Raw genomic sequence first — 18,324 nt, 5'->3', positions numbered from 1 at the left:
CTGGAATATCGCTGGGCTGAAGGTGAAAATGGACGAGGCTAAATGGGGGGCCTTTATCGAACAATATGACATAATTGTATTTCAAGAAAGTTGGTCAACTGATGCATTGTTTCGGCCAGGTTATTTGAATTTGTATAAACCAGCACACAAAGGACCAAAGGGTCGGCCGTCTGGGGGGGCTTGTGATCTGGATTAAACAATCCTTATGTTATAGGATTTACGAATTGTCTATTACTAGTGATGATATACAGGGGCTAAAGCTTAGCAGTGTAAATAATAGGGATTCTTATTATTTAATCAACATATATGCAAGGGGGCGACCAGGAGGGAAAAGCCCTAAAGTTGTCGAGGATCTAGATCTCTTAATGAACAATATTGGCAGAGACAAGTGTGTAATAATGGCAGGGGATTTTAACTGTATGTTCGAACCATTATCTACTCTGGAAGATGGGTGTTATGGTGAGATAGATCAGCTATGGAAAATCCCCAGTCTGTCCATACCACGAGTTAAAAAGGTTACAGAGGCAGTTATGCAATGGCTTGGTCTATGTTTGGAGTGGAACTTGAGAGCAGCAAACGGGAGGTCCATGTCTGATTTGGTGGGAAATGCCACTTTTGATAATGGGCATAGCACCAGTCGTATAGACTATTTTCTAATTAAAATAGAGTTTTGGAGCATATTAGAGGACATGGAAATAATTGTAAGACCGGAAAGTGACCATAACCCTTTATCCATAAATCTAAAAGTGGATGGCGACACTTTTAGAAAAAACGCTACAGAATATATCACAGCCGAGACAGTCCTTACAAACGACTGTTGTAGGGTACGCTGGGGTAGGGTTCTGGAAGATCCTGGTACCTTAGACAAAATATCAATAGAGGTATCGGTAGCGACTAAGAAAGTGAAGCCACTACTAGATGATGTAGGGTCATTGGAGCAAATTGGCACAATTCACGAGTCCCTCTTTGCTAAACTTAAATCCTTCTTTATCAAACCAAGTAGGCCCAGGAAAACTGGTAGGACTCATCCGGGGGCCAAATGGTATGACAAGACCTGCCGCAAGGCACATAGTTCCCTGATAGCTGTTATCAAATCTAGGGTGACAACAGACATTAAAGTGGAGAGGGCAAAATACAAGAAAGTGCTACAGCAAGCAAGGACGGCATGGGATGATCAACGCTGGCTGGATCTGTATGAGTCTAGCCTCTCTACCAATCAGCTTAAATTCTGGCAGGTAGTAAAGTGGGGTGGGTCAGGGGACTTGCAAACCCCAGTAAACCATGTTCCTGCCGAGGTCTGGGTCGAGCATTTCTCGGCCCAGTTCAGTGTCATGGCGATGGGAAGTTATGCTATAGGGGAGTGTAACTTGTCTCCCACTCCTGTAGCTATCTATGAGTGTGTAGTTTTTAAGGAAATTGAGGCAGAGAACGCACAAAAGCAGGTTCAAAATGGTAAAGCTCCTGGTATGGACTGCGTCCCAGCGGACCTTTTTAAGTTTGATATGGAAAACTGGGTTCCCTACATAACGACTCTAGCTAATGCTATCGCCAAAGGCGCCAGAATACCAGATTCCTGGAAAGGGGCGGAGATTCTCCCTGTTTATAAAAAGGGTGACAAGACCAATGCGGGGAATTACCGCCCTATCAGCCTTATTGACGCCCTGCAGAAGGTAATTGCTACAATGCTGTTGGGCAGAATTCAGCATTGGATGAGTGAAGAAAATATTCTGTCCCCACTCCAAGCTGGCTTCAGGGCTAACATAAGCACTGTCGACCAGGTGCTCAGATTTCTTATGATTTATTGGAAGACAGTACATTTAGGTGGAGGCACATTATACGCAGCGTTCGTGGACCTTAAATCTGCGTTCGATTTGGTCCCGAGAGAAAAAATGTGGGTAGTCCTAAGGAGAATGGGAATGCCCCCTGAATTACTCGAGTTAACCATCAGGTTTCATGAACACAATTTTGCCAGAGTAAAATGGGGTAGCCAGGGCCAGGTGACAGAACCCTTCCCAGTGACCCGGGGAGTGAGACAAGGATGTGTCCTGGCTCCATCCTTGTTTCTACTCTTCATTAACCAAGTAGTTCAGTTCCTCTCAGTTACACCGACAGATGCGCCAGTTTTGGGTGGGACTAGGTTCCCCCTTTTAATTTTTGCCGATGACACACTGATTTTGGCAAAAACACAGGTGGGCCTTCAGACCGCAATTAATAAGTTTGTGGAGTTTTGCAGCATAAATGACCTCGAAATGAATGTTTCAAAAACAAAATTTATGGTCTTGACAAAGAATAAACCACTAAGGGGTCATGTAACCATGAATGGCACCACTTTGGAACAAGTAGGGGTAATGACCTACTTAGGAGTGGTTATAGATTAGAGGTTACGTTGGAAGGAGCAGACCGAGGCACTTTGTTTAAAATGTGCCAGTTTGTCGGGTTGTCTTGTTAAAGAGCAGCGCTGCTCCCAAACCAAAAGAGTTCTGCCAGCGCTTAAAATATAGAACGCAAAAATAAGCTCAGCCATTCTTTATGGCTCGGACTTATGTGGAAATGTAGATGTTGCCTCTCTGGATAAAATCCAGAATAAGTTTCTTCATAATCTGGTAGGTCTACCTCCTTCGACACCATTACTTCCCCTTATGCTAGACATGGGTTGCCATTCTATTAAACATCAGGCCCAATATAAGATGGTAGCCCTGTGGAGACGTATCTGGTCTACACCTGAATTATATATGTATGCAAAAGAGATCCAGGATGTGAGATCGATACCAGGGTCAGGGATTATATCATGGTTTAAAACTGTGAAGGCTACACTTTTTAAAATGGGTCTGCATGCGCAGTGGTCAGACACGGGTCACCAGGCCTTCCCGTCAAAAAAAGAATTAAAAATATTATTCTGGGCCACAGTGAAGGAAGACCTGGTCTCGCTTTCACAGAATTCTAACCTGACAGGTAGTTTCCTGGTCCATAAAGTGGTTCCGCATATTGAGACTTATTGGGACACCATTACGAAAAGTGTAGACAGGAAATTGTATCACCAATTTCGAGTTGGGACGTTGTCAATAAGAGAATTTACTAATAAATGGCACAACCGACCTCCTCTGCACTGTCCTTGGTGTAGTGAGCAAAGGGAATCTTTAGGCCACTTTTTCTTTGCTTGTCCAGCTTATGGCGCACCACGCCGTAAATGGCTTAAACCGATATGTAAAAGGGTAAACACACGGGCGTGTGAAGTAGTGCTGCAAATCTTAAAATATAATACAGCAGAGTGGATGTCTATAGGTATAGCAAAATATCTTGGATGGGCTTGGACCATCAGAGCCAGACATCTACTAGGTGACAAATGAGAGAACTGTAATGGTTGTAATACACATATATTAAACTGCCTATTGTATGAATTTTAAAATTTCTATTAACCTTTTTAAAAACGTCTTTTGATTTAATTTAATTGTTTTTTTATAGAAATATGATTGTCTTCATTGTATCTCGTTTTATGATGTTTACTTGTCGTATTGCATTACTGTATATATTTTACCTGTTGTCTTTTATTAAGAAATCTTCGAAATAAAGACGTAAAAAAAATTGCTATGTTTTGTTGTGTTTTGTTATGCTATACTATGTTTTGTTATACTATGCTATGTTTTGTTTTGCTATGCTATGTTTTGCTATCCTGGTGTGTGGCTGTGTGTGGTTGAGTGTGTGGGGTTGTGTGCGTGTAGTTGTGTGTGTGTGTGTGGTTGTGTGTGTGTGGTTGTGTGTGGGGGGTTGTGTGTGTTGTTGTGTGGGGTTATGTGTGTGTGGTTGTGAGTGGGTGTGTGTGCGGGTGTGTGTGTGGTTGTGTGTGTGTGTGGTTGTGTGTGTGTGTGGTTGTGTGTGGGTGTGGTTTTGTGTGGGGGGGATTTGTATGTGTGTGGTTGTGTGTGTGGGGGGGGTGTTCTGTGTGTGTGGGGGGGAGTGTGGGGGGTTGTGTGTGTGTGTGGGCTTGTGTGTGTGGGGGTTGTAGTTGTGTGTGTGTGGGGGGTTGTGTGGTTGTGTGTGTGGTTGTGTGGTTGTGTGTGTGGTTGTGTGTGTGGTTGTGTGTGTGTGTGGTTGTGTGTGGGTGTGTGTGCGGGTGTGTGTGTGGTTGTGTGTGTGTGGTTGTGTATGTGTGTGGTTGTGTGTGTGGGGGGTGTTCTGTGTGTGTGGGGGGAGTGTGGGGGGTGTTGTGTGTGTGTGGGCTTGTGTGTGTGGGGGTTGTAGTTGTGTGTGTGGGGGGGTTGTGTGGTGTGGGGTTTTGTGTGTGTTGGGTTGTGGTTGTGTGTGGGGGGTTGTGTGGTGTGGGGTTGTGTGTGTGGGTTGTGTTGTGTGTGTGGGGTTGTGTGTGGGGTTGTGTGTGGGGTTGTGTGGTTGTGTGTGTGGGGTTGTGTGTGGGGGGTTGTGTGTGTGCGTGGGGGGTTGTGGGGTTGGGTGTGTGGCGTTGTGGGGTTGTGTGTGTGGAGTTGTGGGGTTGTGTGGGGAGGGGTTGTGTGTGTGGGGGTGGATGTGTGGGGGGTTGTGTGTGTGGGGTTGGGTGTGTGTGGGGTTGTGCGTGTGGGGTTGGGGGCGTGTGGGGGGGTGGGGTTGTGTGTGTGTGTGGGGTTGTGTAGTTGTGCATGAGGTTGTGTGTGGGGGGTTGTGTGTGTGTGGGGGGTTGTTTGTCTGGGTGGTTATGTGTGGGGTTGTGTAGTTGTGGGTTTGTGTGTGTCTAGGGGGTTGTGTGTGTGGGGGGGTTGTGTGTGTGTGGGGTTGTGTGTGGGGGGTTTTGTGTGGGGGGGTTGTGTGTGTGGGGGGGTTGTGTGTGGGGGGTTGTGTGTGGGGGTTTTGTGTGTGGGGGGTGTGTGGGGGGGGTTGTGTGTGTGGGGGGTGTTGGGTGTGGGGGTTGTGGTTGTGTGTGTGGGGGGAGGTTGTGTGTGTGTAGGGGCTTTGTGTGGGGTTATGTGTGTGTGGGGTTGTGGTTTTGTGTGGGGGGGATGTGTGTGTGTGGGTGTTGTGTGGGGGGTTGTGTGTGTGTGTGTGGGGATGTTTGTGTGACATTAATACTAAAAGCATCTCAAAATAAAGGAAGACAAACATCGAGTTTGTGGAAAGAGAAAGCACATTCTAAGTCAAACGGGCGCAGCAAAGCTTTAACACAACAACGTTCTTTGATGTTTGATGTTTTTCGACCGTGAACATCAAAGGGGTGCTGCTAAAGTTTTTGCGGGCGAAATAGACACATGTTCTCTGATGTTTGATGTTCTTTGAAGGAGAACATCAAAGGGGCGCTGCTAAAGTGATTGCCGGCGAAAGTGATCTTGGGCGCTTAATAAGGTTGACAAATGGTACGCGCGCTCGGCGTACATGCACTTTAGGCCAGTGGTTCCCAAACTTTTGACACCTGAGGACCCCAATTGAGTCACCACTGGAAGCCAGGGACACCCAAGCAATTTGTAGGATTTAAATTTCAAACATTAAAACAGTAAAAAAATGAACACACGTGTGCACACAAAACAAATACTTGCATTACTAATGATTTTAGGGGCATATTTACAAGCCCCTATCACCATGGGAACATCACTTTTTGAGACGTTCCCGTGGCGATAGGGGCTTCACCTTATTTACAAGGCAACGTTAAGCCACTTAACTTGGCTTAACGGTACCTTGTAAATAAGACCTCCTTTCACCCAATGCTTAGCGTGAAAGGGGTGGGCATTGGTATTGTGGAGGGCGTTTCCCCTGCAACGCCCATTGATTTTGACGCTGCCCCCTATTTACAAGGGAGGCAGCGCCAAAATTAAGGCCAAAATTAAGGCCAGGTAAAACCTGATCTTAACTTGGCAAAACAAGGTGAAATGCTTCATTTCTCCTTGTTTTTGCAAAACGCCTTGGATTGTTTATGTTCAGGAAGGTGACCCTTCCTGCACATCAACAATCTTTTAAAAAAATGACATTTTGTAACTTCCATTTGTGCTGCATTAAGCAGCACATATAGAAGTGACAAAACGACATTTCAAGATTGTTTATGTGCAGGAAGAGGGACCTTCCTGTACATAAACAATCTTCCCCTGTTAAGTGTAGCGCCAGCGCAGGGGAAACGCAGGGCTGCACCATATTCTTGTACATATAGTGCAGCCCTGCATTTCTGAAGTGGCGGAGTGTGTTGTTAAGCCAAGGAGGCTAACAACACTCTACGCCACTTCTGTTGTATTTTATATTGAAAGAATTTGCAAAAAAACGAAAAAGGTTAATGGGAAGGTTGGTGCTGCATCTCCGTGACTAACTTTTCAATGGTTGGTTTTATTTCGCAGTACGAGGCTCCTGCTCCTGCCAGGGCCGGACTGGAAACCCAAAGCAGCCTTGGCAAATCATTTCAGACCAGACCCCATATGGTGCACACCAAGTGGGGCTTTCGGAGGCTCTCCCCTAAGAAATTTAGGAAACAATGGTGCAGTCTACAACACATTTATCATTATATATTGAATTGTATCAGCTTTTAAAGAATAGTAAATGAAGACCTGACTATGCACCAGGATACGAAAATCTTTCTGGGGGTTATTCAATGATTCCTCCACCATCACCCTCCAACAGTGCTTCTCATCTCTCCACAGCCCCTCTGTCATGTGTATTTCATTTTTATAGCATCTCTCATACCATTGTAGGATGTCAGAGCAATTTACATCACACACATATAGAGATAGTGAATCATACGTGTAAATCACTGTATGGAAAATGTTACATAAGGCTAAGGGGACTACAAAGTGTAGAACTCACGTCAATCATACTGGCAGGCATTTTTAAAGAGTGCTTGGTCTGGAGAAGCACAAACACAGGATTCAGAACATAACACAGTGGATAGCATTGACTAAGAATAAAAATGTATTTCCACCCAAATAAACCTTTTTAGCTGCATCAGGATAATGAAAGACTCGGAAAAAACATTAGTCCCGAATTTGTACCTTTCAGTTTGCAAGCAGCTGGTTGATGGCAGTTTACAGATCACTGTGCTAGATTACGATTGTCACTTATGAACTGCACTTTAACAAAAGAATCTCTCTGATAAAAGCAGTAACCCACTGACCCATGCATATGAAAGACTGTTTTTTAAAATGCATGGTACACGTTCTTTGCAATAGGCATATTAACCCTATGTGCTACATTAGATAAGTGAAGCTTCTACTGGACAAAACTCTCATCTCTCTCCAGCAGGGACATTAATCACTGGTGTTATCTTGACACTTTTATTGTTCTTTGCAAACTGCTATTTAAACAAGATGCTTTTCAGTGCTTTTAAAACTGCTGCCTGTGGACCCCCTGGGAATGTGTCAGGGACCCCTGAGGGTCAGCGGAACACAGTTTGGGAAACACTGCTGTAGGCAATCCGCCAAGAAAAGCCTTTGGGTGCATTTTTTAAAGCCCCTACATAAATTCTCGCCAACAAGCATTGCTAAAGCAATGCCTCAGGCGAGACCTAAAAACTAAGTGTCCATAACCTAGTCATTATGAAAAAAGAACATGGGGCATAGATATTGTTACCTCTAATACTAATATTCCTGGTAAGTGGACTTTTTTTCATGAAAGTTTTTCTGTCTACTTTAACTATAAAATTAATGTATAACTCATTCATGTTTTTATTAAAACAGACATATTATTCTTACTACATTACTAAGAGTATGATTTAAATTATATGACGAGTGTCACCAGCACTTAACCGGTCAAGTCAAGTCAAAGTAAATTTTATTTCGGCCAGAGGCCATAAAAGCACACATAAAATAATAAAAAAATACGTTAAAAAATGTCATCTGATACAAAGTTGTAAGCAATACCCAATTTTCATATAACAATTCTTTAATAAAATGTTTTAAAAACCAAGATCAGGTATACTAAATCATGTCTAAGTCTTTTCAAAAATTGCCCTTAAAATTCATATCTCTTCCTGATATAAGACACTGATTTTAGGAAATTTTAAACTGCAAAACAGATTTCAGGTGAGCCTAAAGACTGCATGAAAATTAAACCATCCTTATGCTGTCTCACATTGGCCTTACGCAGCAGCGGCACCAATAAACGGTGTCTTGGCTCTTGATACAAAGGGAAAAACAGAAATAAATGGGTGGTACTTTGGGTCGAAAAGTTATAACACACACAAAGAGATATATCCTGCTGCTAAGCCCCTGGAAATGGAAAAGCAAATTTAAAGTGCAAAATGCAGTCTAAATGAAGTCAGCCAGTGGTGATACGTAGGAGAAGCGCACCACCTTAGGTAGGACTCTAAACCCCTTGTTGTTGAGACTATGACATAATTTACAATTGATTGCTTGGCCTGGGCAGTGATCATGCGTTTGTTCATACAATGCTCCAGAAACAGTTCTTTACTGGTCCAAATAAAGGGCTTATACCTTTCCTACCTAATCACCTCTCTGTCCATCCCATCGTTCTTACGGAATGTGTCGACCTCAGGTAAATATGGGTTGATCCCCAAGTATGGTTAAATCAAAACAGAGATACCATTCAGAAGACTCCAACCTCTTTAATCATTTGTACAGAAAAGAATAAAACGGGGACAGCAATACTCTAATACATCATCGACTTATGTTTTGACAGGTAGAGAGGAGAAAATAGCTCATGACACTTTTCTAATTCGTCGTATTGCTATCCCTAATCAATAAAAAAATTATTCATTGTTGAAAATTGTTGTTAACTAATTTCAGTGGATTTGAAATAGCTGTTAGTCAGTGTATGGCTGTTGTGTATTCAAAGGCTATATAAAAATATGTGAAAAACTTTTTGTGGAGATCAAAAAACAAAATACGTATTTATTTCACAAACGTTCAATTAAAGGTCTGTGTTCGCCTCTTTAAGCCCTTCCAAAACTATGGGCTAAATGTATCAATATTTGTAATAGTTATTACCTAATTACGATTTTCTGTGAATCGCAATTAGGTAATCGCTATTACAAATGTATGAAACTCCAACAGGCACATGCATCGGAAAAAAAAACAGTCGCAAACAGCCAGATTCTCAGAATCTGCCCCTTTGCGACCAGTATTTTTGCATTTGGGATGCATCATCCCAAATGCAAAAAACGCAATTTAAGTAATCTCTAAATTGCGACTACTTAAATTGTGATTGCATTTAAGGAATCGCAAATTTAGATTCCTTAAATGCAATGCATTAAAGTAAAAAAGTTGAACTTCATGGTAATTTGCAAAAAGTTTTAAAAATGCGCTTTTGAGCATTTTTCAAAGTTTCATGTTGCGCACACACATGCCCTTAGGGCATGTGTGTTTCCGCAACATATGTGCACATCACAATTTCAGGGGTGCAACAGGGTGTCAATTTGACACCCTTGCACCCTTGAAATTGCATGAGCAATTTGTGAGTACCTACTGGTACTCGCAAATTGCGCATGCAATCTTCCATTCATTCCTATGGGCATATAGGCCCATAGGAATGAATGGGAAGGCATTCCTTAATTGCGACTCGCAATTTGCGAGTCGCAATTAAGGAATGTTTAGGAAACGCTATTTTTATAGCGATTCCTACATGCATAGGCTTCTGTGTTTCCTTACTTTTCCAATTAAGGAATCGTAAAAGCCTACCTTGATGCATGTGCCAGATAGAGTTTCACATAGCAATTCGTAGGGGGTTGCAAATTGACCTACCTCATTAATATTAATGAGATAGGTCGCAATTTACGACCCCCTAGGAATTGCTAAAATCACGGGTATGGTGGCCTGCAGACCAACATGTCTGTGATTGCTTTTAAATAAAGCAATCTTTTTTTTTTTAATGCAACCTGTTTTCCTTAAACGTTTAGAAAAAAATGAAATGTTTTCTTTTCATTTTTTAAGAGAAGGCAGCGATCCGTGGGACTACTAGCTACTCATAAAAAAAGTTTATGCATACATTCACAAAGGGGAAGGGGTCCCTTGTGGACCCCTTCGTATTTGCGAATGGGTTAACACCTACTTGAAGTAGGTGGTAAAATGCGAATTTTGGGCGACCGCATTTCGGTCACAAAACATTCCTACATACCAATGTGAATTGGTATTGGGAAGGGACGCCCTAAACGCGCCCCTTTCTCATAGAGAATCACTAACCCATTTTGCGATTCGGTAATAGGTTACCGAATCGCAAAATTGGTTTTGGTACAATGAGAAAGCCTTCTTTCTGGTCGCAAACAGCCGAATCGGACTGTATGCGACCTTAAAAGAGGTACGCACATGTGGTCCATAATCCCTGGTTGGAACCTTTCTTTTTCGGTGTGAGCACTTGTTTTAAAGGGTTCGCTCTTCTTTATACAGTTTTGGCTTGGCTGCCCTTCAGTCAGTAAGAATGAATTCCTGTTTTAAGACCCTTCTGCTCCGCAGCCACTCCGAATAACAGGGATAGCCCATACTTCCCTGCACTAGATTTGCTATCTACTGGGGCGCAGGAAGTATGGAAGGCGATAGAGTGCTATATGCAGATTGTCAGGCAAATTTAGAGCAATTCATTTTCATACCCCCAGCTGACCACTTTGTATTCTGGCAAACATTCACCCCCCTTCCACCCCCCCCTAAATATATTGATATATGCATGCTACTTTAGGAGATAAGAGGATAATATTTGTTTTTGCTTCTCTGCCTCTTTTTCTTCAGGGTCTTTGTGAGCCTCAGGCATATGTGCATATGCTACATGCAGATTTTCGAGAAGAGATGAGAAAATTCCACCGGAAAAAAAAACCCTGGACGGCAAGGAGGATCCGAAAAGAACTGTTCAAGCCACAGAACTGAAATGTGAACTAACTAAGTGGTCAGTTTTATTTGCGCTTTTGAGTAGTGCCTCTAGTATCTTTGTTTTGCTTACCGTCCATAGAAAAGTGGGCCTTTTTTGACCCGGCTCCTTTTGAGTCCTGGTTTGAGTCTTGAACATTTCCATATACATCCGTGAGATACAGCCATAATGAAACCTATGAAGCAAAAACTTGGACAATCTTCTGAATCAAAGTACTGAGGCTGGATATTCTTTTGAATCAAAGTCATGAGACTGGATAGCCTTCTCAATCATCAAAGTCCTGAGGCTGGATATTCTTCTGAATCAAAGTCATGAGACTGGATAGCCTTCTCAATCATCAAAGTCCTGAGGCTGGATATTCTTCAGAATCAAAGTCATGAGACTGCATAGCCTTCTCAATCATCAAAGTCCTGAGGCTGGATATTCTTCAGAATCAAAGTCATGAGACTTGATAGACTTCTCAATCATCAAAGTCCTGAGGCTGGATATTCTTCAGAATCAAAGTCATGAGACTGGATAGTATTCTCAATAAAAGTCCTGAGGCTGGATAGTCTTCTCAATCAAAGTCCTGAGGCTGGATAGTCTTCTCAATCAAAGTCCTGAGGCAGGATATTCTTCTGAATCAAATTCATGAGACTGGATATTCATTAATAGTAGATTTCTTTGGATTCTGGATGGCTCTCAGACTTTGAAGAAGTTCGGCAAAGGGGCAAAGGATGTGTTTCTGTCAAACTCGACCAAACCACTTCAATAACCCTCTGCGATAAAATAATCATGCTTATTCGTGTCGAGAATCCAGTCAGAATTTCAATTCAGCGTGGCCTTACCGAAGAGTGTTTTGCTGCTAGAAATGAAAAGGGGTTCTGCTGCTGAATACCGTTTGTACTGTAAAATTATTGTACACATGGTCCACTTGCCTGTGTCTCCTGCATTTGCCTAAAGGATCAACTAGGTCCCACGTAGCTTAGCAGATGTGTCGAACTGCCCCTACCCAGCAGATTGTGGTTAGCATGAATTATTTCAATTAAGGTTTTGCTAAATAAAATTTGTAATATATTTAAGAAATAGGAAACACGGAAAAATAAAAACAAACATTGGCAGATGCCAACATTGTTGCTATTATTGTTATTATCAATGTTATTGTTATTACTATTATTATCATACCTTGCAAACTGCTGTATATGTTTTAAAGGGTGTAGTGCTGAGTAGAGAAAACCATCACAGCACAAAACAATAGAGATCGCCGTCTAGATTTTACATTTGCCCCATACCTTTCATGCAATCTTATGTAGATAGATCTTACGGTCTCCACATGCATTAACATAAAAAGTAAGAACAGAACTATAATTAGCAATAGAGACTAGATTTGTCAAGGGAAGATAGCAAGAAATTAGGAAAAGTGCAGTGTAAAGAAATGGCAACAGTAGTAAATCAACAGTAATTTTGCAGAAGAATGCTACCCATCGTACTTTACATACTTCAAACATGTCTTTCCTAATTTCGAAACCTCCCATCTAAATTCTGCCTCTTCCCCTTTCATTCCAACACACCAAGTCAACATTCTAACGTCTAATTACAATACATGCCGCCACAGGCTGCCACCTCAAGGTCCAAATCCGATGGGCCCACTCAGCCTTTCATCCATCCTAGGTTGATCAAATGAGTGCCATTGAGTTGGGTAACATTATACATCTGTTATTCAGCACCCATATACCTACGGGTGAACGTGCACTTTACAAATACTTCTATTATGTTAGAGTTGCAGGCTGGGGCAATGGCCATACAGGTGTGGTGTTGGGTTGAGAGTGCTGAGGTGTATGCCAAAAATAATCCTTATTGCGTGGTGAACACACAGGAGCATGTCATTTCTATCTGCTCCCAAGAACAGTCTGGATCAAAATGACTATTTTATAGAAATATCGCTGACATCTGCCCTTCAGCTGATAGAGATAGTAGAAGATACTAGTCCACTAATTGCTCACAACACAATCCTTGATGTTGATCCAAGAGCTCAGGTGTTGCCCATTAGACTTCCTGGGATGGGCCCCGGCATTCTCTGTGCCCTACTATCTCTCTGGGGTGGACTTCTTTTGGAAATGTTTGTGTATTTAATTAAACGCTTGAGTCTCCATTCTAATGGCCTGGGCACCTTCCAGTGTGGTCTCTTACTTGCTTCTATGGTTTCCAAACTGTTCAGGCGAAGATGTAATTAAATGAAAGGCAGGAACTGACTCCTGAATGCACAGCATGTAGGTCAGACCCAGAAATGAGTTCGTCATCACTTGTGCTATCCCCTGTCTATTTAATACGTAGCTTTCCAGCTTCAACTTCACCATCCTCTGTCACCACATACAGGATATGACTCAAGTCAAGTTTATTAAAACTTTCGGCAGTATTATCCATTCAAGCATAAGGTTAGAAATGCAATAGTAAAACGAGGGCTCTCAGAAACAGATATAGAACAATCTTCAAATAAAAAAGATTGGAACTTGAGTAAGGAAAGTTGATTGATCGCTTGGGACATTTGGTGAGAAAATTAAAAGAAAATAAATGCGCAGAAATTTTCTGTCGAATGAAAGAGTCTACGACTGGAAACAGCTCAGAACAAGAAAAGCACAACTTCAACATTTAACAACAATTAAAATACCAGATACATTTTAACACTAATGTATGCAGGTTAATTCGCCTGGGTAACCATAAGCGTCAGAGGCAGGGGAGGGATAAGGATATGTGGATACTTAAAGGAATTCCATCTTGCTCTTACCTCAGACTGAGTAGATTTGTGAGATACTGGGATACACTTGGGGTACGACTAAAAATGATTCTCAACAAGAAGTTCTTCGGAGAAGTCACCATACTCTCTTAACATACAGACAGGCCATACTACGTTATAAGCCTAGATTTCCACGAGCCAATTGCTTGTGAAACCTAATGAGTGTCTCGGGCCAGTGAGGGTATCTTGGGATTTCGAGAAGCAGGAACTATATTCTGAATGAGCCTAAGCGAGAACATGTATAGACTACATGCATCTTCTGATAAGCATTCCCTGAAACTCTGCAACAGCGTTTCTGCTGCATTGAGTTCTCTCTATTTGATTAATACCTGTCTTTTAATGTTCTCTCAGATGTGCTACCTGCTGTGGCACAATTGCAGTTGTCATGGCCTCGCCCTTTTTTTAAATTGTTTTTATTGAAAAAGAAAGCAGGGCATATTACAAGTACATAGCATCTACATTGGGCATTATGGATTGCAACCAACGTCGTTGATATCACACACATCGCTAATACATGATGCAGCCTAGTTATCACTGTTGGCACTTTGTGGTACCCCGCCACCCCATCCCTCCCCTCATTCCGACACATCATCCATGTCCTGCACGGGTGGATCACAGAGATAGCCTCTGAATTTGTTCCAAGCACCCCACACTTTCTCCCATTTTCGGGGGCATCCACGGTGTGTGTATACCACTCTTTCTGCAATCATAGCCGCATCCATATCCTTGCACCATTCTCTGAGTGTTGGCACCTTCCCGGACCCCCAGTTTCTGGCAATATTACGTTTGGGAAACAGTGCACCCAGCGTAACCCAGCCTTGAGAAGAGTGGGAAAGATCATTTGGCTCCCATAAATTCAGGAGACAACACTTCGGTTCTGGGACAACAGACACCTCCACCACCTGTAATAGTGTTTGCATGACTTTGACCAAGTATGCTGCAATCTGGGGGCACTGCCATATAGTATGAAAAACGATTCCCAACTCCCCACAGTCTCAAGCAAAAATGGTGTGTGGCCCTTCCTATAGTGTGGAGGGTAACCCTGGTATAGTACACGCGATGAAGTATCTTTAGTTGCCCTAAATGGAGTCTCGAAGGTATGGCCACTTCCCGTGGGGATGACAGCGCCATCTGCCGGTCTGCATCGTCGATCTCACCCAAGTCAGTGGACCATTTTCGCCTAAGTGTCATCGTCGGGTCTGGCATGTTATTGATTAGTTTACGATAAGTGGACGTGGTCGCGTTTTTGGCCGTGTGCTCAGTCAGGAGCCTGTCTTCTAAAGGGGTGGCCTCCCGTATATCGCTGCCAGGCGAGAGAACTGAGCCTAGTGCATGTCTGATCTGCATGTACCGATACCTCTCGGTGGGCGCCAGCTCATATTGGATCCTAAGCTGTTCAATTGACACCATTTCACCCTTCTTCCATAAATCCCCCACCATGGAGATACCTATCAAATCCCACGCCCGGAATCCCTTGCTGTTTCGAAGTCGCCCCAGCTGTTGTGCCGACCAGAGTGGAGTCATTTGAGTGATAGTACCTTTGCGTTTGAGACGTATCTGCGCTGCGTACCATATGCCGATTGCGTGTACCGTCGGTCCTATGAGGGAGGAAGATCTACCCTTATCATATAGTGCGGATAGGATTCCTGCTTCCTCCAGGACCTGTCTGTCTGCCTGGAACGCTGGTTCCGTCTGAGGCATATGTAACCATTGATTAATTATCTTCAATTGGGCTGCCCAATAATATACCTGAATATCTGGAAGAGCTATTCCGCCGTCGTACCAGACCCAAACTAGCTTTCTCCGTGCTATGCGTGCCGGTTTGCTTCCCCTGAGCAGGCCAAAGACAACCGCCTCTATCTTCTTGAAATACTTTAGTGGAACAGCAAACGGAGTGTTTTCTAAAACATATATAAACCAAGGGAGCGTCATAATTTTAAAAAGGGCTGCCTTGCCCAGCAGGGTCAGCGGCAAGTTATGCCAGTGTTCCACATCGCGTCGAACCCGCTCGAGGTGAGGCATCAGATTTTTCTGGAGAAATTCTTCCAACTTGGGTGTCACCCATGTAATACCCAAATATTTAAAGGAGTCCCCTGTGATTTTGAGTGGGCAGTCTGCCGGGAGCAGTGGGGGCGGGCCTCGCAGGATGAATAAAATTGATTTGGACCAATTGATGGTGTAACTCGACGTCCGACCGAAGATTTCACACATGTTCAAAAGTACTAAAATGGAACATCTAGAGGAAGGCAGGTATAGGAGCACATCATCCGCATACAAAGAGATGCGGTCTGCCCAGGTCATTGTCCATTTAAGTCCCAGAATCATAGGGTCCCATCGAATCCAAGCTGCCAGTGGCTCCAGCGCCAGGGCAAACAGCAATGGAGACAGCGGACAGCCCTGGCGTGTGCCTCGTGCGAGTGGGAAGTCTCTTGAGATATGGCCATTCGCCACCACGTGAGCAAGGGGGTGCGAGTACAACAAGTGCACCCATGCACAAAATTTGGGGCCGAAGCCTAGATGTCGGAGGACCGCAAATAAATAGGGCCATTCCACCATGTCGAATGCCATCTGAGCATCGAGAGAGAGGATAATTGCAGGGTCTTGAAGATATGGCATGCGCGCTAGCACTGCCTGTAACCTTCTGATGTTAAGTGCAGTGTTCCTGTTGGGCATAAACCCCGGACTGGTCCAGGTGAACTAGGGTCTCAAGGTGTGGGGTCAGGCGTATGGCAATCAGTTTAGCAAGAATCTTAGCTTCAGCGTTGAGTAAAGATATTGGTCGGTATGAGGAACAGTCGTCTGGGGGTTTACTAGGCTTAGGGACCGTTATTATGGTAACCATTTGTTGATCGTGTGGTAGCTCCACCTCTTTCAGACTGTCCGAGAACATTTTTAAGAGATGTGGGGCAGTTAGATCAGATGTTCTTTTATAAAGTTCAATGGGTATTCCATTGGGCCCCACATCTTTCCCAGACTGCAGGGAATGGATGGCAGTTTGTAGTTCCTCAATCGTGAGGTCGGCCTCTAGTGAGAGAGCCGCTGACAGAGCGGTCATTTTGATATCTTTGATGTAGTTCTGAGCCTCTTCTGTCGTCATGCGTGAGCCTGAAGGGTATACCTGCGCCAAATACCCGGCCAGTGTATCCACTATGTCTTGCGGAGTGGTCACTATACCACCAGATGGAGTACGCAGCTGCGCTATCATTCTCTGTGCCATTTCCTTCCTGTCCAGCCATGCTAAAAGCTTGCCTGCCTTATCCCCTACTTTGTATACCGTGTGACGGGTAGCCTGCAGCTGCATCCTAACCAGTTCACGTTGGTGCTCCCTAAGCTCATTTTGTTTAAGGCGTAAGGCTTGTGCTGTCGCTAGAGAGGGATTTACAGCATGGCGAGCATTAATCTCGGCCAGGTCAGTTTCCAAGGTATCTAACTCGCCCTGCGCTGCCAGTCTATGGCCTGCTATGGAGGCAATAGCCTGCCCCCTCACCACAGTTTGTACGCTTCCCACAAAGTACTAGGGGATTGCACCAATGATACATTTTCCTGGAAGTAATGTTTTGTAACTGCAGCAATATCTTTACGTATCCTGGGGACTTCTAAATATCCCGGATAGATGGGGATAATTCACCTTCGCATCTTAGTGTGTATCCCGTAGGTCAGAGAGACAGGCGAGTGGTCTGAAATGCCACTGGGACGAATCTCAGTTTCCGTCAAATGGGGCAGGTTGTCAGCGGAAAGTAAGAAGTTGTCTATACAGGAGAGGCTGTTGTGCACCCCTGATTGCAAAGTGTAGTGCTGTGTGGTGGGATGTCTATACCTCCATGCGTCCGTGAGACCCAGGGCGTCAATAGATCCCTTCATACGGGAACCACCTGTTACATCTGTCTTGAAGGGGTAGCGGTCCCTAGTGCTGCCTAATACTGTATTAAAATTGCCCCCCAGAAGCAGCTCTCCCTCCAGTAGACTCAGTATAAATGCGCTAAGCGCCGGGAAGGCCACGGCTTGAAGGGCGGGGGGATTGTACACTGATACAATATTAAAGTTCCTCCCTTCCCACTGACATGATATGGCGGCAAACCACCCCTGGTCATCCGTCCAATTGTGTTGTACAATCATTGGGAATGCCCACACCCTTAGAGCCTGTCGAAAACTCAGAATGTACCACCATTTTGTACCCCCAGCGATCCATGGCCCTACACGCTGCACCCACCAAGTGTGTCTCCTGCAACAGGGCCACCGCTGGCGCATTTCGCCTTAAATACTGCAACACCTAGCCCCTTTTTATCAGCGTGACGTCACAGGGTCACCAGAACCAACCCCAGAGTGTGTTGACATTGTACCTAATGCCATAAGTAGTGTAGTGTGTCAAACAATCCCCAATGCAGTATGTCCAAAAAACTGTAACAGGTATACATTTCGATTGTCATTGCCCTATTCATAGAAACATGGAACCATAAAACAACTCTCAGTAACCGCCCCCCCTCCCACCCCCCTCCCTGCCGCCCTGCTTAACAGATTTACAACTACCCACCACCCCAACAAAGCAGAGTGCTTAATACCCTTTCCCAGTTCTTCAACAAAGGGGGTAAGAGAAATCGACCTCCGCCCCCCCAGAGCCCCCCACCCAGAGAACTTCATAGACCCATTGTCCCTCCCAAGTTTCTTTCAATATAGCCAAAGGAAGATATTCGTTAAAAGCGCCCTTTAGTATCATCATGGCGGGCTACACCCACATTTTATATCCAAAAGTACCTGATCAGTGTCATCCCTTTATACAT

General features: G+C 44.0%; 1 protein-coding gene across 1 annotated transcript in view; it reads left to right on the top strand.

The window, feature by feature from the left end:
* Window positions 1–11,773, top strand: part of LOC147711908 (M-phase inducer phosphatase 1-B-like) — a 227,697-nt gene extending 215,924 nt beyond the window's left edge. The window contains exon 11 of the mRNA XM_086920255.1: window positions 10,638–11,773. Coding sequence (XP_086776381.1) covers window positions 10,638–10,772 — 135 coding nt within the window. The 3' untranslated portion in view covers window positions 10,773–11,773. The remainder of the gene's footprint in view (window positions 1–10,637) is intronic.
* The last annotated feature ends 6,551 nt before the right edge of the window (window positions 11,774–18,324 follow it).

Source organism: Lissotriton vulgaris, chromosome 5 (assembly GCF_964263255.1).
Source record: "Lissotriton vulgaris chromosome 5, aLisVul1.2, whole genome shotgun sequence".
Classification (NCBI taxonomy): domain Eukaryota; kingdom Metazoa; phylum Chordata; class Amphibia; order Caudata; family Salamandridae; genus Lissotriton; species Lissotriton vulgaris.
This window is presented reverse-complemented; position numbering and strand designations above follow the sequence as displayed.